Here is a 25435-nt window from a genome sequence, read left to right on the forward strand (position 1 = left end):
AAATTTTTTAGTGAGCTTAACAAGCAACGAGTCGAGCAGCAAATTTTTTTAACGAACACGAGTCGAGTACAATTTTAACAAGCTTAACGAGCAACGAATCGAGTCGAGCAACAAATTATTTTTATCGAGCACGACTTAAGCACTGCCCAACTCATGATCGACTCGCTCGATAAACCCCCCTAATTATTACATGTTAATGATCTTTTACCTGAACTAAACGTAAAAATACAATTTCAGAAAAGATACTCTCCTCGGTAATAATCTCTTTCGCAAACCAAGGATCCCCTAAAGGATAATTATGTCATTATAGTGAAATTTTATTTTCTGCAGAGTCTGGAAACATAATTAAAAATGGATTACCTTAGAAAAAAGTGTTGAACTATGATTTATTGTTAGAAAATAAAAAAAATTATAATAAAGTCAAAAGGTTATTTCATATGAGACCATTTCCCGTATCAACATCAACGTCTTCTTATTTGTAATAAAAAATACCTTCATGGTTACATAACAAATATTTTGGCTCAAACGAATTTTCCCTAAAAATAATGATTCAGTAACGTTCCTTCGTCTACAGACAACATTAACAAATTATCTTAGGATGATAAACACATGCCATACGTAATTTTTCTTAAGCAAACCAACCAACAACAAAAATTAACACTATTAAAAAATAAGAAAAGAAAAAGAAACATAATGTTATAGCACAGAAACATTCGACGACACAAAACAGGCATGACAATCATATGGACCCTGCACATAAGCAGAAAAGATATCATTTCCTATACAAAGGATTAAAATGTTCATCATGCATCAAGTAAATTCATGTTGACGTCAGACGAGACGCTATTGGACAGCAGCAGCAAGAAGGCTTCACGAATAAATCGTTATATATAATCCTAAAAACACAAACTTAAAGGCAAGTGGGATCGATTAAAAGTGATAAATATGAATCAAAATGAGAGTTCATCAAGAGCTTTACACATGTGAACTTGGATTCCACTTTCTAATTTAGCCCCAAGACCACTTAAGCGAGGGTGGAAATATAAGGACAAGCACATAAAAGCAGTTGGCACCTTAGCTCAAAAGCCACTTGAAATTCCCATAAATTAGCCGCTTGAGCTCAAATATGTTGATATTGCTAATGAATGAAGTTAAGCTTGAGATCGTATAGGCTTGTTAGTAAACCTACTTTTTTTTTTGATAGGAATGGCAGGCCTCGTTAAAACCCCCTTCATGATTAATGGAACATAAAGTGCTCCTTAATCAGCGGAAGGAGGGAAAGAGTGCCTTAAAATTCATTAAAACGCATAAATTACATAATACTTAGGGAACAATCATATAGACTCCCTATACACACCAACCCATAGCTTAAAAATAACAGACCCAAACATAACCAAAAGACTTTAAAGCTAGCCAATACCAGCTTTTGCTAAGGCATCAGCCTCAACATTAGCTGACCAAGCAACCCATCTAATAATGCCTCCCAAACCTCTTAACTTAGTAACAATTTTAATGAGCCAAACCAGCACATGAGAGAGCTAAGCTTGACTTATCACTACATTCCTCAAAAAGATATAAGAAAGAGCATATAAGTTAGCTCATTAAAAGAGCCAAGTCATCGAAGCTCTTGCCATCTTTAGTCAAGTAAGTCCCATTAAACAAGTCTTATTCATATCAAGCCTAATAATAGTGTCCTGTAAGAGGGGAGGGGAGATAAATAACACCTAATCAGTGGCTGTCTCAAACACAAGAATAAATATCCCTGAACTGCGTAAAACAAACATCCTTCTAATAGAAGAAAAGGAATTTAAGTCCAACAATCGTTTGATCATAGTCCAAACCTAAGATATAACGGTTTCATTTCCCCACAATTGTAAGTTTGTGACAGGAAATGCTTGCCCTTGTGCCAAAACAGTCCTGGAGATTCCATTTCTATCTAAAACTGTGTGCAGATTTAGGTGAATTTTTAGTAAAAAATATGAAATAAATAGCATGCAAAAGCTCTTGGTTCTATTGTACTAATGAGTGAAGCCAGTTATGAATGCACATATCTACTATCTATGGTAAGAAAGAAACATGCAACTACATGAAGGAAAATGTAGGCGAGAGCAAGCTTTACTTGAAGGGATACTATGCACAGTTAGGATAGGGCATCCAGTTCTATAAAATGTCAGGGATACTATTTATATCATGTTCAGTGTAGTAAAAAATGCCACTTACATGCAAAAGAAGACCAAAGGAGAACATAGGGCACTCTAAAACTTCGAAATAGTATTCCCTGCAGTGAAGAGCGCAAATTAATCAAAGAAGAACATATCAGAGCACTAAGGCACTCACAATCTAAGTGTTCGAAATGCAGAGACCACAATATGTTAACTCAAGAATCGCTCTTGATTTCATCTGAGTCCGAATCGCTTGCATTATAACCTAAAATACTCAGAGAAGACAGCAAAAGCAATCAAGTATAAATTATCAGTATTTAATTACAAGGTGATGAAGATAATGATATTTACAGAGGTGAACCTGGACGCTTATCGCTGACTTTCCAAACCGAAGACCGAAGCCTCGATGCCCTTGTCATCCAAATTCTTCCCTATAATCACAAAATACCAAAGCAAAAGTTAGAAACAATGGGAAGCTTAACTGGAAGAAACAAATGATAAATAAGATTAAGAACCCAAAACCTTGGAACCTAAGACAATAAAAACAAAATCTCGACACTTCTCTGCATCTTTCATCAATTTTAAACAGCAAAATGGAAAAAAATTCAACATTTAACGGCTAATTTTATATTTTCCAAGGCAATCAGAATAGCAAAGTATAAACCCTACACCTCACAGGCGGAACCCAAATAAATGAAACAAAAAGAAGAGGAAAAAGGAAGAAAAAAAAACATTAACCTTTTGGGCATCTCGGGTAACTCCATAACCGCTACAATACATTTGACCGACAAGGACCTGCATGTTAACATCCCCGGCTTTGGCTTCCTTGAGAGTGTCTTTGAACCAACGTTTGAGGCAATCGGAGACAACCTCGGAGAGAGGCAGGCGTTGACTGGCGCTGGAGCTCTCCATCTTCTTAGGATTGGATTTGTCTTCGTTTATAATCCTCCGCAGCGGAGGCGGAGGCTGCGTTGGGGGTTTAGCCTTTTTCGCTGTGTTGAAGGCGGTGACTTTTGTTAGCTGCTGAAGCTTGTTGTTTGCTAGCTGCTGAATCTTGTTGGTTGCGCTGGGCAGCGATTTTCCCATAAACTTGAATTTAAACCTAAGCAGAAAAGCCAGTGAATATGAGATGTGTCATATTAAACAATGCAAAATAAATTAACTTTTGGTATAAAGTACATCATAGGTTATCAAATTATGTCATAATAACCTTTTAATCATCTAACTTTCAACCGTTATAAAATGGTCATTGACATTAACCATGAAAAGAACCGTGCAACCTTGATATGCAGTGAGTATGAACCCTAGGACTGCAATTATCATTAACTTGGTCATTGAAAGCAAGCTGCAATTATCATTCACACAATTTAAGTAGAAGTGAAGAAAATTCAATCCAACTCGAAAAGTTGATTTTTTTAATTATTCAAATTGAATTATTCGACTCAACTCGGCATTTTATTTTTATTTTCTAATTTTATACGAATTCGGATTTACTAATTTAAAAAAGTTAAAATTTGAAATTAATTGTTTTACGATTTAATCATTGATTTTTTTCTTAAGTGAGATGGCAAGGAAGCTCGAGCTGGATCAATCACTTCCATGCATGTATCATGGATAGACAATAACACAATATTTTATGTTATACTATCATAATGATTATCGGTAAACAGATAAACATGATCGAAAAAGAAAAAACATCAAGGTTTACGTGAAAAACCCAAAAGGGAAAAATCACGGGCAGAGGAGAAAAATTTCACTAATATAAAGGAAAAAAATACAAGAGGATTTTGGTAAAAGAAAAACGTGATATCTAACCCTTACCCTTAGTATCTATCTATAGGGATAGATACTTGATTACAAAGGAAAACTAAATAGAGTAGAAATCTACTTTATTAGTTCTCTACTTTTAATCAAACTAGGATTCTTATTTTTCTAAATTTAAATATTAATTAATTTGTATCACTTTGAATTTGAGTCAAACTCTAACAAATCTCCAAGTTGATGCAAATTTTGAAAGTGTGAAAGTTTTGAGACAAAACACTCAATTCGATAAGACACCAAACTAAAAAAACAATTCTTCATTTCAAAGAACACGTTCTCTACCTCCTCTATAACACCCCTAAAGAGGATTATCTTTAGTAATGGACACCAACCGGATCCAAACTTTTTCTAAGCTTAGATTTAACATTCACATTGACATGGTTAACATAAGTGTCAACTTTGCTTACAAATGTATCACCACGAGTAATATCATGCACAACACAATCCTGATCATCAATAATTTCTATCTTCAAATTCGTTATGACCACGAAATTTAACTCTTTTATGATTTACATAACCGTTCTACCCACGGTTATGTTCAACAAAAGTCTTCTTATGCTAGTTTTTGTCAAGACTTTTTTACTGGTAACAACGTTATTTGACACGGGGATGAAACATCAACTGCATTATCTAAAATTGTTGAACTCTATAGAACATAAAACTTGGAAGTCTTTCTATGTCCTTTCATTACAAAAAGAGAACCCTTGCAAATCTTCATAGCTTCACCTTCATTGGAGAATTTGTACCCTTTTGAATATAGGGTAGCTAACAAAATTAGATTTTTACTCAAATCTAGAACATGTCTCACATTACCAAATGTTCGAACAATCCCATCGAACATCTTAATCTTGATTATGCCAATATCTACGACTTTACAAGAATCATTATTTCCTAAAAATACATCAAATGTGTAAGACTCTAATCTGATATAACTTGGTCGACTAATTAGAATATCACACGAGACCACCAGAGTGGTTAACCTAAAATTTTTCTTTAAAACGTTTGTAAATCCACAATGAGGAGCTCCCAAATAAATACATAAAAAATAATACAATAAAGCAATTAAAAATAAGTAACAACTCAAGTACAAGAAGGTCTATGAATAATAGTGAAGGAAAAATAGTGGGACCCGACCTAATCCGAGAAACTAAAGAAAAGGTCAAGGTAATTCAGAACAAACTTAAGGAGGCTTCAGATAGATAGAGGTTGTATGCGGATTTGAAATGCAAGGATATCGAGTTCGAAGTGGGAGACAAGTATTCCTTAAGGTGTCCCCGTGGAGAAAGGTACTTCAGTTTGGACGCAAAAGAAAGTTGACTTCGCGTTTCATTGGTACCTACGAGGTCCTCGAGAGAATAGGATCGATAGCTTATCGTTTATCCTTACCACTAAAGTTGGAGAGCATTCATAATGTGTTCCATGTATCCATGTTCCGAATATATAGTTCTGATCCATCGCATGTCCTATCTTTAGAACAAGTCGAGTTGAGCCCTGATATATCTTATGAGGAGGAGTCGATCAGAATTCTAGCCAAGGAAGTGAAAGAGTTGAGAAACAAAAAGATCCCTTTAGAAAAGTACTTTAGAGAAATCATGGGGTTGAAGAAGCTACTTGGAAAATCGAGGAAGATATGAAGCTCCAGTATCTGTATCTTTTCTATCCAGGTAAATTTCGAGGGTGAAATTTCTCTTTAGGATGAGAGAGTTGTAACGCTCTAAATCTCGGGTTAGTAGTTCGGGTCAACCTGAAGCCTAAAGTTGAGCCCAATTGGACATTATAAAATAGTTGGACCCAGTTTAGTGTTTTTGGACTTTAGTTGGGCCTAAGAGTTAGTTGGTAAAAGATGAGTGTCTTATGAATTACAAAATAGAGGGACTAAAAGTGCAATTTATCCAATTTTTAAGTTGAAAACTTCCCTATTTTATGAGATATACGGGAACAACTCCCCATTCTTCCCACCAAACACTCATATTCTTCTTCCATCTTTTCTCTTTTCTTCTCCATCTTCAAGTTGAAGGATTTAGGACTTCAAGTTTAGTTTGGGTCAAGTAAAGGTAAGATTATTAACCCTCACCCTTAAAGCTTTATTTTAAGCTCCATTTTACTAGTTTTTATCCATGGAGAAAAAATGGGTTTTTAGAGGGTTGTAAGAATCTATGGATTCAAGCTATATTTAGATTATAAGGAGTTATTTAGAATGTATCCAACCTAAATGTATTAGTAATCCATTTTATTACCTTATTTAGTGAAGGAAGTGGGAGAGAGCTTCAAATCAAAAGGCAAAGAAAAGTTGAGCATTAATTGAGTTAAGAAAAGTTCTAGCCACCAAAGAAGCAAGGTAACACCTTTACAACTCTTTTATACTCTTAGTGAGTCATTAGAAGTTCAAAATAGCTTAAATGGTTGAGTTGCGCATGATAAGCATTTTTATGGTGAAATTCTTGTTTTAGAGTTATAAATGTGTTTAAAGCCTCTATTATTACCCTTGTTGATTTAATAAAACTTTAAGTATATTTATGGATCTCACTAAGGTCTTTGGGTTTGAAATATAACATTTTTAGTATGTGTCTTATGACTTCTACAGGTGGATTATCGATACTATTGGGATAATATCGATACTTGCTCTTTGTTTTGGGCAAATTCGTGTATTTTGGGCAAAACTATCGATACTCTTTGAAGAGTATCGAAACTTTGGGTCATAGTTTCAAAACTTCCATAAAGTTTCAAAACTTGGCAGAACAAAATGTTTAAAAGCATCGATACTTATATAAAGTATCGAAACTTTTGTAGGAGTATCGATACTCTTAGGGTAGTGTCGATACTTTCAGTCTGTTTGGGGAAAAATGTCAATTTTTAAGGGAATTTGACTCTAGGTACCCTAATACTTCATTTTATCATCAAATAAGACTACAAGTGAGAATATTAATGATATTAATTACACTTAGAAACAAGATTTATTATGATGACATAAAAACAGACTTGGATGATACTCGGTAAACGACCAGGGCACTCGAGTTCTTTTAGAAAATACTATCATTATCGAAAGTATAAATTCAGTCCAAATATATTTTAACACCACAACTCGTATCCGACTCGAATACGAGTCTGAGGTGTCACATTTAATGGTATCAGAGCTAAGGTTTAGCCGATTCTAGACTTAAGTCGAAAGTAAAAAAGTTTTAAAATGTGTACATGCCAGCATAGAGTGAAAAATTTCTGATCTGATAGTGTAAGGAGTATGATGTCTTGCTAATAGAATAAGATTAGTATAAGATGGTTATGAGAATGGTTAAAGTGAATCAAGAGGCGATAAACCTGATGGTGGTAGTGATTCACCTGTCCTGGCCAGGCTAGATGAAGAGCAGACACCTCAGGAAGTGCCTCATAAGATCAAAGGTTGATTTCATAAAGTTGAAATCATGTTTGAATATTGATAGAAGGTCTTCACGTTTTGAATCGAAAAAGTAATATGGAGTAGTTTTGTTATTACGTGGATAAGAAAGAATATGGTGAACAAGTTTCACCATAAGGAGTTAAGAGATCAAATGATGTAGTGAGAATTTGTAAAAGAGTTCAAGAATAAGTGCATTAGTGACAAGCGTATTAGATAAATGAAACAAAAGTTTATGAGCTTGAAACAATGGAATAGTATTGTATAGGTAAGAATGTGGATTTGATAAGGGTTTGTATGTTAAATTGAAAGAGTTGATGTTGACTAATAAGGATATGTGATTAATAGTGTATTGGAGTTAAAGATTTGAAGATATTGTCAGGATAATGTAATAAAATATGAAATGGATATGATATAATTTTATATCTTGATTATATAAATGTGATGTAGTGAAGGAGATAAGGATTCGCATGTTTAAGGGAAAATAAAGAGTAATAGAAAAGTTTAAGAATGAGTATATATGCGATCAGTTTATAAGACAAAGAAAGTTAGAACGTTTGATTTTGGAACATGGGAATAGTACTATGTATTAGTAAGAGTTCGAGTTTGAAAAGTTGAGTAAAATACCGTTGAAGAAAATTTCGAAGGAAAAGAAGGTATATGATTGGTTTGATAAGGGTTGTACTCTAGAAAAAAAGTTAAGGATTGTGTTTAGAAGATTCATTGATATGGATATTGTTTTGGAAGAGTTTAAGAAATAGGTGCATCAGTGATTAGTTTATAAGATAGAAGAAGTTGAAATGTTGAGTGTGAACAAAGAAAATTTCATGGTATATAAATTAGAGTGTGGGCTTGATAAGTGAGTACACTATACTGGTTTGATTTCAACTGAAAGGATGTATATGATTAGTTTGATTAGGGCTTATGCCTAGATTGAAAAGTTGTTATTGATTAGCTGTAATGGTATGGATAATAGAGTTATAAGATTTGAAGGGAAGATAAAGTTAAGTTAATCAAGTATGAAATGGATTTGGATGTGGTTGTGTATTTTGATCATATATATATGATGTAAGCAAGGAAATAAGTATTTGTATGTTTTAAAATGGGGCTTTAAAAAAAGAAATCAATTAAATTATGACCTTGAATAAGAATGAATAATACTGTTTACATGGCAAATGATATGATAAGGATTTACAAAGGTTAAAAGTAAGTGTACAATAGAAGGAGAAAAAAATAAATAGAAATGGATTGGGTTCTTTGGAAATCAAATACAAGTTATTAAGTGCAAACCGCGAAAGATTGAAGTAGTAAAGGTAGCATGAGAGATTTGAAGATATATGTGGGTAATGTTTCTATCGATGTGTTCAGTGAAAATTTGAGGACGAATTTTCTTAAAAGGAGGGGAGATTTGTAACATCCTAAAACAGGGATAGTGACTAAAATAGAGGTTTTGAAACTTTAAGGTCTAATTTCAAAAGATTGAAAAGTGTAAGGACTAAATTGTGAAATATTTTATGAAGGATTTAATAGAAAAGTTTGAAAGTAATAAGGGTAAAATGGTCTTTTCAAAGGAAAATTTTTATCTTCCCTTTATAAGAGAAGTAAACATGTGGAAATGGAAAGAAAATTCTGGAGCTTGGTTATCTTCTTCCTCTTCTCTCCCGTGGCTCCATTGGTAAGGTAAGTTGGTCTCAAGTTGGTTAATTATTTCGTTTTAAAGTTGGTTTTGATTCTTGGAGTGATAGAAAAGATTAAGGAAAGCTTAAGATAACTTAAAACTCAAAGAGGATTAAGTTATGTAAAATTGAAGATAAAGAGTTTTTAAGGGAATTATTGAGATTGGGTTAGTAAATAAGTTTTGAAGTAAAAATTGACTTGTCACCAGCTAAACTAAGAAAATAGGAATGATAGAAATGAATTTGGAACATATTGATTTATTGGTTTAATTATTGAATCCAAGCATGTTTGTGGGATATGTGATGTTATGATGAGTTAAAGTGAAATAAGTTGATTTGTGTAAGTATAATTAAGTTTCAAAAAGGAAAATTTGGGCAAGGGGTATCGGTACCCATTCAACAGGTACCAATACCTCAAGAGTAAAAATTCAGGAAGATATTAAAAGTGTACCGATACATAGGCAGATCGATACCCCCTTAAAAAGAAAATTTTGAAAGTAATTTGTGTACCGATACATAGACAGTGTACCGATACACCAATGAAGGGATGAAGGGATCTATCGATACCCTATAGTGTGTACCGATACAACTCAAAGGGAGAATGTAAATAGATCTTTCTTTTAGTTTTAAGAAATGAAAATTAGAGTATGCCAAGTGGAATGCTATGTGTATTATACGTGTGATTTTGTAGTTATCAATCAAGAGCAATGTCCGGACAAGGTGTCAAGTAATAGCCATTAAGAAGAGATAAGGAATTGGTATTGACTAGTGAGGTCAGGTGAGTTCATATTAGTTGATATATTATGTTTAAGGGAAATAAGACTTGTGTTGAGTCTATTTTCTATGTTATGATGCATGAATTCATAAGTATAAGCATATGTTTATATGAGTATGTGATCTATGTTAGTGTATATGTTATATGATTTGTATGTGTTCATGTATATATATCATATATGTGGCAAGTAATATGAAATGACTTGGAAAATTAAAATAAGTTATGTGAAAGTGATCTATGTGTCTATATGTGGTATGTGATTTATGTGACAATGATTATATGATCACAAGAGATAAGTCATAAGATGTGAATGATATGATAAGAAGCTGTGAGCCTATGTGATATGAAAAGTGACATGAACTACGTGAAAATAAGCTACGTGATTACATGTTTATGTGAATAATGTGATAATGAGCTATGTGAAAGAAGCTATGAGATTATGTGTTTATGTCATGTGAATATGTGATAAATTTAATAATAATGCTCATATTATGTGTTATGAGAGCTAGTGGTATAGTTGACATGCCAAGAGTCGAGGGTTCTACGTCCTTCAGGACATAGTGGTCATTCGGGACAAATTCTACACGCCTCTAATAGGAATTATACGAGTTGTGGTGACAATATAGTGCACAACCTCTACGTACTCACATACTTGTAGTTCTCAAAAGTGTACATGGGCTAAACAAAGAGATAACAATAAACATATTACATGTGAAGTATATGCTTTTGTGATATGAATTGTATTACATGATTTATATGATGATATGTGTATTGTTTGGTTAAATGAGTCATATATTGGTTAAAAATATTAGTACAAGAGGATATGGTTAACACATATAAATGATAATAATATTGATAGTGAAATAAGGTTAATGAAGGAAATGATGAGTGATATGTATATATGTACATTTGATTATATGTAAGGTTATATTGTTTCGTGTGATAGCATGGTATGATATGTTCATGTATGGTTAAGAAGTTAGAGTTATCCTTATAAAGTTAATGCCTCACTAAGTCATCGACTTAGCGTGTGATTGTTTCACACGTAGGTTCGAGGAGATTATAGTGCGAAGAGGAGAGAGACATGTCAGTTTCTCCTTGCCAAATATCATATCAAAAGAGAAATGAATATGAGTATGTATTTAATATATTGAACGTAGTTGTCATGTACTAAGTGATTTGTATTGAATATGCTTTGAGAGACTTTGTAAAAACCAAATGTTTTTAATTAATACAATTTATTCAATTTTATTTAAATGAGAAATTGAAATTCTTTAGTTATTTTGTGAAAAGAAACAGTTTGAAAAGTCAATGTGACACCTCTGACTCGTATTCGGGTCGGATACGGGTTGGGGGTGTTACATATATCCTTAGGTAGGGCCAAGTCCCTTATGACTAACTATGTTTGTTGAGGCCTTATCACTCTTTAGAAAAAAAGGTTGGTTAGTCAGGAGTATGGTTTTTGATGCAAAGAATTTCGGGGGCCATATCCAGGGTAGACTAGAGGGTGTGTGCTCCGAGATGCAAAACTCTCAGTCGCACCATGATGTCTACCATAGCATAAAGAGTGAGTATTCGAGAATACTCACTAAAGCAGTTTTAAAGGAGACTAGCTTGGGCGTAAGGTCCAACACTTAAGGAGTGGACTAGTAGAACAAAACATATAGTAGAACACATAACAATAAACTTGATAGCTTGAGCATGTCATGAACACTTTTAGTATGGCTTAGTTGTTAGTGTGACATTGGGAACTCCTATTGTAAATCATTTTATTTAAATTGTAGTTGATTCATTTTAGCGTGATTGTTTACAATGGTCATTTTTAAAATGGAAAATTTAAAAGAAAATTTTGGTTAACCACTCTGGTGGTTTCTTGTAACATTCTGATCGGTCAACTGTGTGCCGTATTGGTTTAGGGTGTTACAAAAGGGACCAATATTCAAATGAAGAACAACAAGAAAGTCAATTGCAAGATCAAACCAACATTATAAAGTTTTAGCAAAAATTGTCAATTTTTTGTGACACACTTGTGAGCTACATTGTTAAATTTGATCAAGTGTGATTTTTGGTGAATTCTTAATTTGTGCAAACACATTTTCCTTTGTGAGGTTTTTCTTTTGTTTACTAATTTTGTAATTACTCTTTGGGATATTGTGTATTCAAGGTTTTGTGGTATATAAACTTGAAGTGTTTGTAATGTTACACATTGTCTTTAAAGGTTTGCAAATCTAGTGGATTTGAGAAATCCTTAGTGTGGATGCTGAGTTACTAGATGTAAACTTTGATTTAGAAAGTCGAACCACTCTAAATTCTTTGTACAAAAGTTTAAATTTTGATAGCTTCCACCACAAAGGTTTTTAAAGACAAATTCAGCCCCTCTTGGCTATTTTGATTGATCGATAAAGTTAATCTCTACTTTGCATAAAATATCTTGTTAGACACTTGATACTCATGCTCGACATCTTTGAGTGCAACTAATGAACTTTGTGTCCAGCAATCATAGACAATAGACCGGATGGAAAGGACTTTGCTGGGGAGGATATAATTCAAGTCGGTGTCTCTTTTACCTATAGTTGTATTATAGTTCAAAATTGTTGTATTTGGGATTTTGGATCAAGATTTAATGTAAGGGGTGCAGACTTGGGAAGCTATATTGAATTGAAAAATTAAGGGTACAAAATTAAAAAATTTAAGGAAGTCAAAAAAATATATGCAAAACATCAAAGCAGGCATCAATTCATTCATCCATGAATCAATTGTTAATAGAAATGAAGACCATCATAGCTGAATCTCCTACACTATTATATATATATATATATATATATCATGGTCATTGCAAGGTCAGGCTCCAATCTAGTCCAATGGGCTAACGGCGCCAAAGACTCGGGCAAGGCAACTACTTTTAACATTATACACTAGTACTTCCATTTTATAAGAATAGGCATTTCTACAAACAGCTTGTCGGCTGAACAACACCAAATGAAGTTCCCCCAGCGTGCTTACATGAAGCTGCAGCTAACTCATTCTTGTACGTAAGAGACACCCCTTCCAATCGAATCCCACTGCATGGATGCTTAGAACTGCAATCGAAGTTTACGGCAACCTGTGTCGCCGACGTCCCGTGTATGTCTCGGTACGTCACGTCGCTAACTTTTATTCCCGAAACCTGATCGGGACAGTTATTGTTGCCGGGGCAGTAGTTTTGGTCGATCAAGATTGGGTTCTGCACGTTCTTCATGGTAACATGTTGGAAGACAATGTTCCGGGCAAAACCATTGCTGGGTCTGGCCCAAGATTTTATCCGTACACCATTCTGAGTTCCGATGAATGTGGCCGTTTGACGGTTACATTCTGCACTCCTGCCTCGTTTTGGTCCTTCCCCAAGCTCCCGATGCTATAAGCACACATGTTATATCAGAATATGCAAACAATTTCTTTTATGTTGATTTTGACGGTTCAGTGGTGGTGGTGGTTTTTTACCTGATGCCGTGACCGGGGCCACATGTGATTTGCTCCATCCAGAGATTAGTTGCGCCCGGGCCGATCGAGACACAGTCATCGCCTGTTTGGATCTTGGAGTTGAGGATAACGCCGCTCGATAGTTGTACATGAATTCCGTCGGTGTTGGGGCTGTCACCGGAGGCGGTGACCGTCACTCCTTGCATTTTCACATTCTGGCAGCCGTTGATGACGATGTGGAACATCTGGCTGTTTTCCGATGATAATCCGGCGACGACTATGTTCTTCGATTTGCTAAAGCTTAGTGACTGCATTCACAAATAAAATAGAATGTAGCCAAAAATAAAAGTAGAATTAAAGCGGGTGACTAGGAAATCTTAAACGTTAGTTATTTAAAAATAACTCCTACATGTAATTGGTCAAATAACGGTTTTGGTCACTTTACTATGCTTAAATTTGAATTAGTCATTTTACTTCGATTTGATATAATTTGATCATCTAGTCTTTTTTTTTATAAAATCATTAATTCAAATAACCAACACTATTAACTATTTTCATTAAAATGCTAACATGATTTTAAAGTTTTTTTTAAAACATCTCTTTAATTCATAATAAAGTTGTCACATTTTTTTTGGGAATGAATCTTTTTGAGAGAGAAAATCAATGTAAGAACTCTAATTAAGTATTTAGTCATATAATTATTCTCATGGTTTTGTTTTAATCACTCAATTATTTCTTTTTTCAAAATCATCACTAAATTTACATTTTTTTTCTATTTTGACCATCCACCCTTAAAAAGCTAATAGTGATGTTAATGTCTAACTATATAATAAAGTCATGTCTTAAAAAATAAAAATTATCATGTTAGCAGTTATGTTTATTTTTAATTGCAGATGATCAAAATGGAACAAAAAAGTAAGTTTAGTTATGATTTGAGAAACATAGTTGAGTGACAAAAATAGAACCATGAGAATATTTGGGTAACTAAATTCGTAGTTTATTCTATAATTTACTCCGAATCAATGTAACGGAGAAGAGATGTCACGGCGGAATTCAACTCACCGTCGCACCGCTGGGGCAACTCTTGCCGGAGTTCTTGCAAGCCCACAAGGCAGTCCCCCTGGCATCTAGTTTTCCGCCAAGGATCGAAACCCCATCAACATCCTGAAACAAAACCCAGCTGTCGGCGTTTCCGATAGCTCGATAATCCGCCGGAGCCACGAGGGTTCCGTCGAGTCGTATCGAGATAGCTCTGTTCTTGCATTGGCCCTGAAACTTCACATTGCGCAGCAAAAACATCCCTCTGGGCACGTAGATGCTGGCGGGGCTTGTCGAGGCACAAGCCTGAGTCCATGCAGCTAGAAAGGCTTTGGTTGAGTCGGCTGAGCCGTCGGGTTTGGCACCGTAACTCAGCACGTTGAGTTTGGTTACTGAAGAGAAAGATGGGATGATGAAGAGAAAGAGAAGTGGGAGAAAAAGGAGGGGACAAGTGGTCATCGTGTTGAGTTGGAGGAAGTAAACGGAGCGATGCTAGTAGTGGTGATTATGGGATTTGAAACGGTTTGAGTCGAGACTCGAGGGAGCGAGTTATTTAAATCCGCTCATCGTAATAATATAATAATACACTTTATATTAAATGGATTGGTTAAATGATTAGGATTCATAATTAAGTAAGCTGCGCCGGAATAGATCTCCAAGAGTTATAATTGTTTCGGTTATAAATTAAAAAAAAATTAAATAGTTATTAAATTATCGCTACAACGTTATAATAAATATAAAAATTTAGGGTAAAATATACAAATGACCCTCCAACTATAAAGTATTGCTTTGTTGAATCCTCTGACTATTAAAAGTTATAAAATGATCCATAAACTATACAGTGTTGCTTTGTTGAGTCCTTCGACTATTAAAAGTTACAAAAATCACCAAATTATTCATATGTTCAAAACTCGTTTTTCATTGAAAAAAATTGATAGTCGTATGAGTTGGACGTTAACAATGTTGACTGAAATGTGATTGTCTTTTGATATTCTATGATCAAATTTTATTATATCTTAGTCAACATGTTAACGTCCAACTCAGTTTGTAGTCATTTTTAACGAAAAAATGATAAGTTTGGAATATATGAATAGTCAAGTGATCATTTTGTAACTTTTAATGAATTCGATAAAGCAATATCATATAATCAGGGGCCATTTTATAATTTTTAATAGTTAGGGAACTCAACAAAACATCGCTCTATAGTCAGGACTTGGAAGAGCATTTGTGTATTTTATCCAAAAATTTAATAAATTTAGTGAATTTTCTTTATTAGAAATCTTATATATATAATTATACATATTAAAATTTGAGTTATATATATATATATATACTGAATCATTTTTGAACAATTTAATTGTATGTATGATTATATGAATTAATTGGCCCCAAAATAAAGTGTGAACATGATATTGTGATATGACACGGTGAGAGTTTCCCATGAATGAAGAAAATTAATAAATTATAAGCTAAAAGGAGGGTGCATGTACGTACATAGACGTGGTTGCTTGAAATCATAAGATGAGAGATAAACTTAATATAGATTACAGATTAAACAAACAAACATACTATTTAACATACAAAGTAAGTAATTAATTAAATTAAGAGAGAAGCAAACAGGCAGAGTGCGATTGTAGCCAACGTTATGTGCGCTTCATTTTATCACATTCAAATAATTTTTCTTTATCATGGAGAATAATTAATAGATAATATATATTTAGAAGAAATTTTAATTTATTGTTAAATGTAAAGTATAGTTGTACGAATATGAAATTTTATAAAAAAGGAAAAAATATTTTTCATTACTGAGGCTACTTAAAAAACTTAAATTTTAAAATTTTGATAGTTGAAAATATAAATATTCTAAAAAAAATTAGTGATCACTAATATAGTTTACCATTAATTTAAAAGAAAATTCCTAAAATTTGTATCACTATTGTTTGCAACGTGCATGGGAGCTTGATGAACGGAGACAAAATCGGCACTTCTTAAGTTAATTAAATGTGCCTAACCATGAATCCTCCCTCACCATTTCTTCACGACATCAATCCCGCCATCATTCCATGAACCAAAGGACTTATAATACATTAATATATGTTATAACATTACGAGTTAATCCAATAAATTTAGATGTTCAATTTCATAAAATTTAATATTGTGAATGAAACAAATTAAATTAAAATATCATCACGTAATAAATATTTATAATATTTATTTTGAATTAATTAATTAATTTCTTAATAAAATAAAAATAGTTATACTAATAAAAAATTCTATTTTAATCGCAGCCTAAAACATTAACTAATTAGTAATTGCGTATAGTTAATGATGGGCGGACGTATCATATTATCCATATATTAATATATTTGGTCAGAACTAATTAATTAATTTATTCAACAAGAACATGCATTCATGCAATTGCGTGATCTACTTAATTAACTAATCAACAAAGTAAAAATATTAAACTAAATCCTCAAGTTTCCCTGTTAATCAGTTAAAAAGAAATAATGATTAATAAAAAATGTTTTAAATGAATCAACCCTAAGTAACATGATATCGCTTAAGAAATATCTTGGGTTTGAGTCATTCTGTACTGGAAAACTCACCCACCAAAACTTAAGTGTGTAATATGACTCGGTTCGGATTAATCAAAATGAAGCCTTAAAACCGAGAAAAAAATAAGGTTTAAATGAGATTTTGATCTCTAAAATTATAATTCATCAAATGATCGCTTTAGTATTTGAAATTTTTTTTAGTTCAGTTTAATCTTTAAACCTTCTAATTACACTATATACTCGGATCTTGATCCTTTTACTTTGTCTATACACATTCACAGAATATTATGTGGTTTTTTTTATAAATATTTTTAGATACTAAAATAATGATAAAATATAATTTCAAATTAAAAAATATCATTTAACACTAATATAAACCTTAAAATTAGTCAAAGTAGTGATCCGGTGATCATTCGTGTGGTACGCCGCATGCAATGCAGTTTTCCATGTTCAAATCGTTATTTGATGTTTTAAATTAGAAAATATTATTATTATTTCTGTTTATCGGGTTATAAACTTATAATGCGTTGGACGTATTAGTATTTATAATTATTGCCTAAATATATTTTTAATAACATTTTATTATATATTTAATTAGTCCTTCTTTTCTTTATTATTATTTAAAGTAGTTATTTAGCCTCGAAATTTTTTAATAGGTGTTATTATTAACAAATACTTATATTAAAACCACCTACCTTTGGTTTAGTGAGATAATACACTATATCACTTAAACAATGTCGCATGTTTGAATCCTGACGATTGTGAATGAGCAAATTGAGTTGGAATGATCGCTTTTGTCTCTACAGTACCCGATCTGGATTAGTTGATAAATAGATAGGATATCGAATAGATAGATATCGATTGTTATACCCAAAAATTTACTTAGATTAAATATTTAATAATAATAATTTAAGAATCAATCAAGCAAAGTGGTTAAAGAAAATATTGTTATTCTTCTTTATTTATAGGGTGTGTGCGGTCATTGTCAATTGATTGAAAGAAGTTCAAATATATTATCTTGTAATTGGTGTTTTTCCCGAAAAATCACCGGTGAACGGTATATTTACCGATCTAATACCGGTTATATTATATTTCTCAATTTAACACCCGTAGCAGTAAAGCGCGCCCCCTGAACTGCGCTTGATTTGGCGCCACGTGGAGTATAGCGCGCGCCCTGTACCGCGCTATACGCTGACTGGATTACACGTGGGGTATAGCACGCGCCCTGCTCCGCGCTATACGCCACGTAGGGGTATAGCGTGGATCAGGGGGGCTATACGCCGAACCAAAATTATATTTAATGCGGTCCCTGGTCCGCGCTATATATAATTACATATAACGCGATGCAGGGCACCGTTATGTGTTTATAAATACACTCCTCCTGTTCTCACATCTCCTCGCATCTCTCCTCTCTTATAAATTAATACAACAATTCCGTCAACGAGTAATAATTCTGGCAATCTTCTTATATTTGATTTAGAAGTTCGTGCGATTTTTCGTTATAAGGTAATTTTGTTATATTTTTAATTATATATTTTTTTATTATCATTATTTGAAAAAATATTATACTAATTATTTCAATTAATTTTTGTTTAAAATTGAAAGCGAGAGCATACATCGAAATAGTTTTGCGTGCAGGTAATATAAAATTATATTATTTAAATATTTACGTTGATGTGTAAAAAAAATTTTGTTATATTTTCGTTCATTATAATTTATTTAATCAGGTTTGTTTTAGTTATTTTTTTGCAGATATAATATTGTCGCACTTTTAAACTCAAGAATGGCGCTACTTTCAGCTATTGTTTATTATGATGATGAAATTCGAGAAGATGAAACCGGCGTTTTTCGTATCAAATGAGCGTGTTAAAATATCATTCAAGAAACATAACTCTTGAGGAGCTGATAACGAAGATTTCGAGGAAGATCATGTTGGAAGTAGTAAAGAATGTCGTCGTTGCAGTACAGATTTCCAACATCATTGTTGCCATTAACTTATACAGTGTTCAAACTTTCGAACAATGATGATGTTCAAATGATGGTTGAAGCTCAAAGTAATTATTAAGACGCCGCTATTGAGATATATGCACATTTTGTTCAAGTGCGTGTTGTTCGGGGTCAATCTTTAAGCTCACACTATGGATGCTGAACAAGTATCATGTTGATAGCCGACTACAGTAATGTATGATTTTAATGCCATAATGGGGAGACATTCATCCGTAACTCCTTACGATATGTACCGAGGTGGGTCCACGAACAATTCGTATGGCAACACCGCGTCCAGTTCAAGGGGAAGGCATTCATCTGCAAATTTCTTTAACCATATGGAGATGTCATCGACGCAACCATCTGTGTAGTTTCCATTTGACACGATGGCTTCAAGCTCTAAGGGAAGGCATTCGTCTGCGAGCTTTTTCGATCTGAATGTCGATATGCCTTCCAGTTCAAGGGGAAGGCGTGCAAGTAGTAGGTTCTTCGACCTAAATGTGGAGAGCATGGAGGAACCATCATCTCCACCAGAAGAACCGCTTCGTGAGCCTGGTGCAGATGGTGCTGAGACTGGACTATTCTTCACCCAGAATCACCGCAATTCAACTCCGATGATGATGAAGTTCCAGGAAATGTGGCACAAACTGACCCTCCTGCACACATGTATGAAGCTGATTATGGTGCAATGTACGGCCAGAATTTGCGGATATGCCTCATCTCGTGACTATGGATATTACTCATCAATAAATAATGGTGAGTTATCTTTAGCATGGAGTTTTCAAGCAAAGAAGAAGCGATGATGGCTATCAAAAATTACAATATCCGTAATTTTGTTCATCTAGTCAACCGATCGACGACCGAAAAATATGTATGCTAATGTGTCCGACGCGAAAATGGATGCAATTGGATGGTTCGCGTATCGAAAATGAAGATGAAAAACAACATATGGGAACTAACAGTATACAACGGTCCTCACACATGTTGTGCTAGAGGGGTCAACCAAGATCATCCCAACTTGGACTCTGAAGTGATATGACAAGCCATCATGCCCATGGTAAAAACAAGCTCTCATATAGCTGTTGCAGTGTTGATTTCAGCTATACAATCGCAGTATGGGTACACTGTCTCCTATAAAAAAGCTTGGTTGGCAAAACAAAATGCCATTGTCAAACTTCATGGCGAATGGGATGCATCTTACAACGAACTTCCAGGTTGGTTTAGGCTGGTGCGGACGTTGAATCCTGGGATAATTGTGGACTTCAAAACCTCATATGCATACCATAATGATCGAGTTCTTCGCGATCGTTGCCAATTCTACTGAGTTTTTTGGAGTTACCCACAGTGCGTTAATGCTGCCAAATATGCAAGCCTGTGGTCTGGGATGCATCTTACAACGAACTTCCAGGTTGGTTTAGGCTGGTGCGGACGTTGAATCCTGGGATAATTGTGGACTTCAAAACCTCCTATGCATACCATAATGATCGAGTTCTTCGCGATCGATGCCAATTCTACTGAGTTTTTTAGAGTTACCCACAGTGCGTTAATGCTGCCAAATACTGCAAGCCTGTGGTCCAGATCGACGAGACTTTCTTGTATGGAAAATACAAGCAAGTTTTATTATTGGCAGTTGTCCAATATGGCAATCACAACATTCTTCCAGTTGCTTTTGCTCTTGTCGAAGGAGAAGATACAAATTCTTGGGTTTTTTTCCTCCGAAATTTACGTGCACATGTTATCACGAGAGAAAAAATCTGTGTCATTTCAGATCGCGGAGCTGGGATCAAAGCAGCAATGGAGTCTTTGGGTCCAATGTGGCAACCACCCTTCGTCCAACATAGGTATTGTCTCCGACACATTGCTGCGAACTATCATGGAATGTACAAGAAGAATGATGAGCGTCAATTAATTGTGCGCATGGGTATGTGAAAGCAAGTTAGTAAGTTATACATTTTTTGATCATTTTAATTTTGCAAAGAAAACAAGTTTGTAAGTTATACATTTTTTGATCAGGTTATGAACTACTTCCTCGACGAATGTATATGATGGTGGATATCGATATGGACACATGACGACCAACTTGGCTGAGGCAATCAATTCAACCTTAAAGGATGCACGCCACTTACCTGTAGTGGCTTTGGTAAAAACTATATATTTTCGTTTGGGGGAACTTTTTGCGAAGCTCGGGGGACAAGCTCAAACCTGGATGCAAGGCGGTCAGGTCTATCACCCTAGATTAGTTGCAGATCTATAGAAAAAAATTGCTGCATCAAATGGAATGTTTGTAACAAGCTTCTCTAGAAGGCATGAAAATGTTTTGTCACAGAGTTACCGCGACCTCTTCAAGGGATTGAAGCTGTGTCGTTAAGAGTAAATCTAAGAGACAGAACGTGCGACTGTGGGTTTTTTCAAGCTCTGAAGTATCCATGCTCTCATGTGATAGCAGCTTGCTCGCATACACGTCAATACTATAACCATTTTGTGGATCCCGTATACCTACTATCTGAAGTTTTTAAGGTATACGAATTTGAGTTTCCCCCCATAGGTAATGACAAAGACCCTGATGATGTTCAAGATTGGCTTTCGATTGTACCAAATCTGAGTTTATTGAGGGAGCGTGGTCGTCCAAAATCCAATCAAATTCATTGCGATATGAATATTCGAGAAAGATCTAGACAAGGCAGAAGATGTGGCCATTGTAGAAACCCAGGACACACTAGAAAAACATGTCCACTTCTATTGTCATCAAGTAATAATTGATGAGGAAATGATGTATTTGTTTATCAAATAATAATTATTGTATTTTAATTTGCATTTACTTCAAGTTAATGTCATTCGATAATCGCTGAAGATTAATAAAACAAACACAATCATTAAATTTTATCAAACGAATAACAATTTAACAAAATTAAATGGTAATAAACAAAATTAACTGAAATATATTAAAAAAAAGTCCAACAAATTTAATAAAATAACGTAAGTATTAAATGAGAAATAATAAACAATTACAATTAAACAAATAAGTAAATACAATATATAAAAAAAATATCGATGCCTGCGTCGCGAATGTGTTCCGCAGGGCGGTGGCTGTCGGTCTCGAGGAGGATTTCTTCGTATCACTGGTTCTGACTCCTCACTGTCATCGTCGTCGTCGTCGTCGTCATCCTGAGTAGGTACATTAGGTTGATGAGGAATTGATGACGATGAAGAACCTCCATAGAATAAGGACCCTGGAGGTGTATGACTGGCTATCCCACCGGCCTACGAGAATGGGGAAAACCCAAACATCGCTGAGTGTGAAAACTGTAGAGGAGGTGTCTGTGCTGCGGCCATGGGTGATGAGGCTGAAACCACCAAATATCCAGTATATGAACCCCAAGTTGGATCTACAAACATAGACCCATAATAGCCTCCAGGAGGGGTCATCTGTGACGGTGGCGGTGGCGGGGTCATAAAACCAGGTGAAGACGGCGGCAGCATCTGGTAATGGAAAGGCGATGGCGGCATCATATATGGCTGTGGTGGCTGCCTGCTGGTGTTGCTGAGGATGAACCGGAAGCACCTGCTCTCCGTCCACGAGTCGGGGGACGATGGTGTTGTGTCGGTGAACGTCTCTGTCGACGTCGTGGAAAGGTTTACCCTCGTGCATCCTCGGGAAGTAGAAACGGTTTCCCGTTACTTTTGAACCACTCATAATAATCCTCAGCATACATCAAGAGGTCATAAAAAATGGGCTCTCTACGGGGAAGGCGCCGATGTCGATCCTCCCACAACACGACCCACCCATGATGCCTCACTAGCTAATCTGTATCTATCTTGTCGCGTCTATCTAAGCTATGCAACTCGTCCATATTGCGAGGTGCTTCCGGAATTGGTTGAAAACAACCAAACTGCCGGAGCACGCGATCATTGGAGTGCCACTCGACGGTCGCATAACAGATCAGAGGGACCATCGCCATCTAAACATTTGATGGACCCCTCAACTCAGGTGGGATCACCGCCCTCACATCATTAGTAGAATATGGCACTCATTCAAACTAAAACAAATAATATATAATTTTTATCAAAATAATAATCTAATTATATAACTATAATCTAAAATCGATTTTTAAACATTAAAATTCATACCTATGTGCCAGCCTTCTGATCAATTAGCACCCTAATTTTTTCTAAATCATCAGGTAGCTCCTGATGATTTTTCCTATCAGTAGACCACATATTCAAGGAAAAAAAATTGTTATACGCTGTATAAAATTATTAATATACAAAATCAGTTTTATAATTACCTCAGAAGTAGTGGAAATACGAATGGGTTCTTCACAACGGGACATAAAAAGGGCAATCGATATCATGCCCAAGACTGTAGCAGCAGAAGACATATGCCGATAGCATTACACCTGTAGTATACATGCCCGTGCATACATCTTAACTTCATCCTCAACTGAATGATCCGGCGAGACGAAATTCGCTAAGATGTCGCAACCACGTGCAGTGAACTAGGTTGCACGATTTGTCCGGCATCAGCAACCCTCCTATCAGCTGCAGTATACATGCCCATGCATACATCTTAACCTCATCCTCAGAGGCGTCTGCGATCAACTCCCGAAAATTGGCATCTAACCAATTTAACGGTATCCTACCTCCGATAAAATTTTCCGGGACACGTCCTAGACTATCCCGACACAAAGTAGTCCAAGAACTGGAAGCTATCCCCGATATCACATCTTAATCCACCGGAAACCCCAGGTGCATAGAAACATCCTCAAGCGTGATCGTGCACTCTCCGCACGGAAGATGGAATGTATGGGTCTCTGGCCTCCACCGCTATACTAAGGTAGAAATCAGGTCTGGCTCTATCTTACAGTGACCCTGATATCTACCTATGTAACCAAATCCAGCCTCTACTAAATACGGCAAGACACGGCTGGATATCACTAACTTAAGATTCCTAATAAAAGGATCTAATACACGATCATTCTCCTAAAAATAAATAATTACAAAAATTAATTCTTAATCTAATAATCATGCATTAAATAAATCAACTAATTATTACTAATAATTTAAATTAAATTAAAACGTTAAAATGTTACCGTATCAGCAAAGTATCGAGATATTTAATTCTTAATCTAATAATCATGCATTAAATAAATCAACTAATTATTACTAATAATTTAAATTAAATTAAAACGTTAAAATGTTACCGTATCAACAAAGTGTCGAGATATTTAATTCTTAATCTAATAACCATGCATTAAATAAATCAACTAAATATTACTAATAATTTAAATTAAATTAAAACGTTAAAATGTTATCGTATCAACAAAGTGTAGAGATATATGATTTCCATCCAAGCGAAGTAGACTGCCTTCCATTATATATCTGCAAAAGAATTATATTAGTAAAATATTAAATAATGTAAAACACTTAAATAAATTATATACATAATAATAAAAATATTATAAAATATACCTTAAAAAGGGAGAGTATTTGAGAGAAATTTAGAGAATTTGAGAGAATTTGGGGTGATAAAAGTGATTGAGGATGGGGGTATTTATAGGGAGGATTGGGGTGTGGAGCGGGTATTTAGGGGTATAGCGCGCCCCCTGCACCGCGCTATACCCCACGTGTCAGATACCTAGGTATAGTGCGGATCAGAGGGTGCGTTATACCCACGTGGCGCCAAATCACCGTATATCGCGGGGCAGGGGGCACGCTATACTCACGTGGCGCCAAATCAGAATATATCGCGGTTCAGGGGGCGCGCTTTACTGCTACGGGTGTTAGATCGAAAAATATAATCTGACCGGTGTTAGATCGGTAAATATACCGATCACCGGTGATTTATTGGGAAAAACGTCCTTGTAATCCCCTTATACTAATAAATTAATATTTTAATTAATATTTTTTAAAATTGCGATTTTAACTGAAATTTTTCAATAATCTCTGTTTTTGACTAAACAATTTGATTAAAAGATCATTAAAATATTTTTATTTTAACAATTATTTCATATAGTATAATCTTTGTTATTAAATAATCTGTGGTAGTTACGACTAGTATAAATTTGTTGTAAATGTAAGCAAATTAGATATAGTATGGATGCTTCATTGAAATTTAGACATTTCTATTATATATTTATTTAGACATTTTTCTTTATTATTATTATTATTATTATTTAAAGTTGTTATTATTAACAAATACTTAGATTAAATATTTAATAAAAGTTAATTACATCATATGTCCCCAAATTATAACCCTCATTTTAAATTGATCCTTAAACTTTTGAATATTTTAATTTCATCCCCAAACTACGACTCTCATTCTAAATTAGTCCTTAAACTTTTGTACATTCTAATTTCATCCCTAAACTATGATCCTCTCTCTAAATCAATCCCCCAAACTTTTGAACATTTCAATGTCATCCCCAAATTAATCCAAATATGTAATTAGTTTCAACCATGGTTTAAACTAAATTTTGTTTTTTTCCCAAACATATAATAGTATAACTTGGCCTAACGGTTTTATTAACAATAGATGTGATTAGTATATACATATAGTTTGGGATGAAATTGGA

At 34.5% G+C, this 25435-nt stretch overlaps 1 protein-coding gene, 1 long non-coding RNA gene and 1 pseudogene across 3 annotated transcripts; 1 reads left to right on the forward strand and 2 right to left on the reverse strand.

Annotated features, from left to right (window-relative positions):
• Positions 1–2220: 2220 nt before the first annotated feature.
• LOC120129085 lies at positions 2221–3266 on the reverse strand. Of its 2 annotated transcripts, XM_039146682.1 has the most exons (4): positions 2901–3265; positions 2524–2593; positions 2364–2427; positions 2263–2278 (listed from the first exon to the last, which is right to left on the reverse strand). In XM_039146682.1, the coding sequence occupies exons 1-3, from the start codon at positions 3246–3248 to the stop codon at positions 2378–2380; spliced, it is 468 nt and encodes a 155-aa protein (XP_039002613.1). In that variant the 5' UTR covers positions 3249–3265; the 3' UTR covers positions 2263–2278; positions 2364–2377. The 2 variants fall into 2 exon arrangements, with proteins under 2 accessions (XP_039002612.1, XP_039002613.1); XM_039146681.1 differs by having other exon boundaries at positions 2221–2427; positions 2901–3266.
• Positions 3267–12260: 8994 nt separating this feature from the next.
• Positions 12261–19248, forward strand: LOC120129119. Its single transcript, XR_005516702.1, has 3 exons — positions 12261–12379; positions 17846–17855; positions 19235–19248. It is a non-coding gene; the product is annotated as an uncharacterized LOC120129119 (long non-coding RNA).
• Positions 12649–14793, reverse strand: LOC120129118 (annotated as a pseudogene).
• Positions 19249–25435: the final 6187 nt, after the last annotated feature.

Source organism: Hibiscus syriacus, unplaced genomic scaffold, assembly GCF_006381635.1.
Source record: "Hibiscus syriacus cultivar Baekdansim isolate YM2019G1 unplaced genomic scaffold, ASM638163v2 tig00110483_pilon, whole genome shotgun sequence".
In the NCBI taxonomy this organism is placed as follows: domain Eukaryota; kingdom Viridiplantae; phylum Streptophyta; class Magnoliopsida; order Malvales; family Malvaceae; genus Hibiscus; species Hibiscus syriacus.

Coding starts and splice junctions, on each gene's coding strand:
- LOC120129085 (XM_039146681.1), bottom strand. CDS start 3,248: ATGGGAAAATCGCTGCCCAGCGCAACCAACAAGATTCAGCAGCTAGCA. Junction 2,594..2,900: donor TTACCCGAGATGCCCAAAAG/GTTAATGTTTTT, acceptor TTGTGATTATAG/GGAAGAATTTGGATGACAAG. Junction 2,428..2,523: donor AGTCAGCGATAAGCGTCCAG/GTTCACCTCTGT, acceptor TGAGTATTTTAG/GTTATAATGCAAGCGATTCG.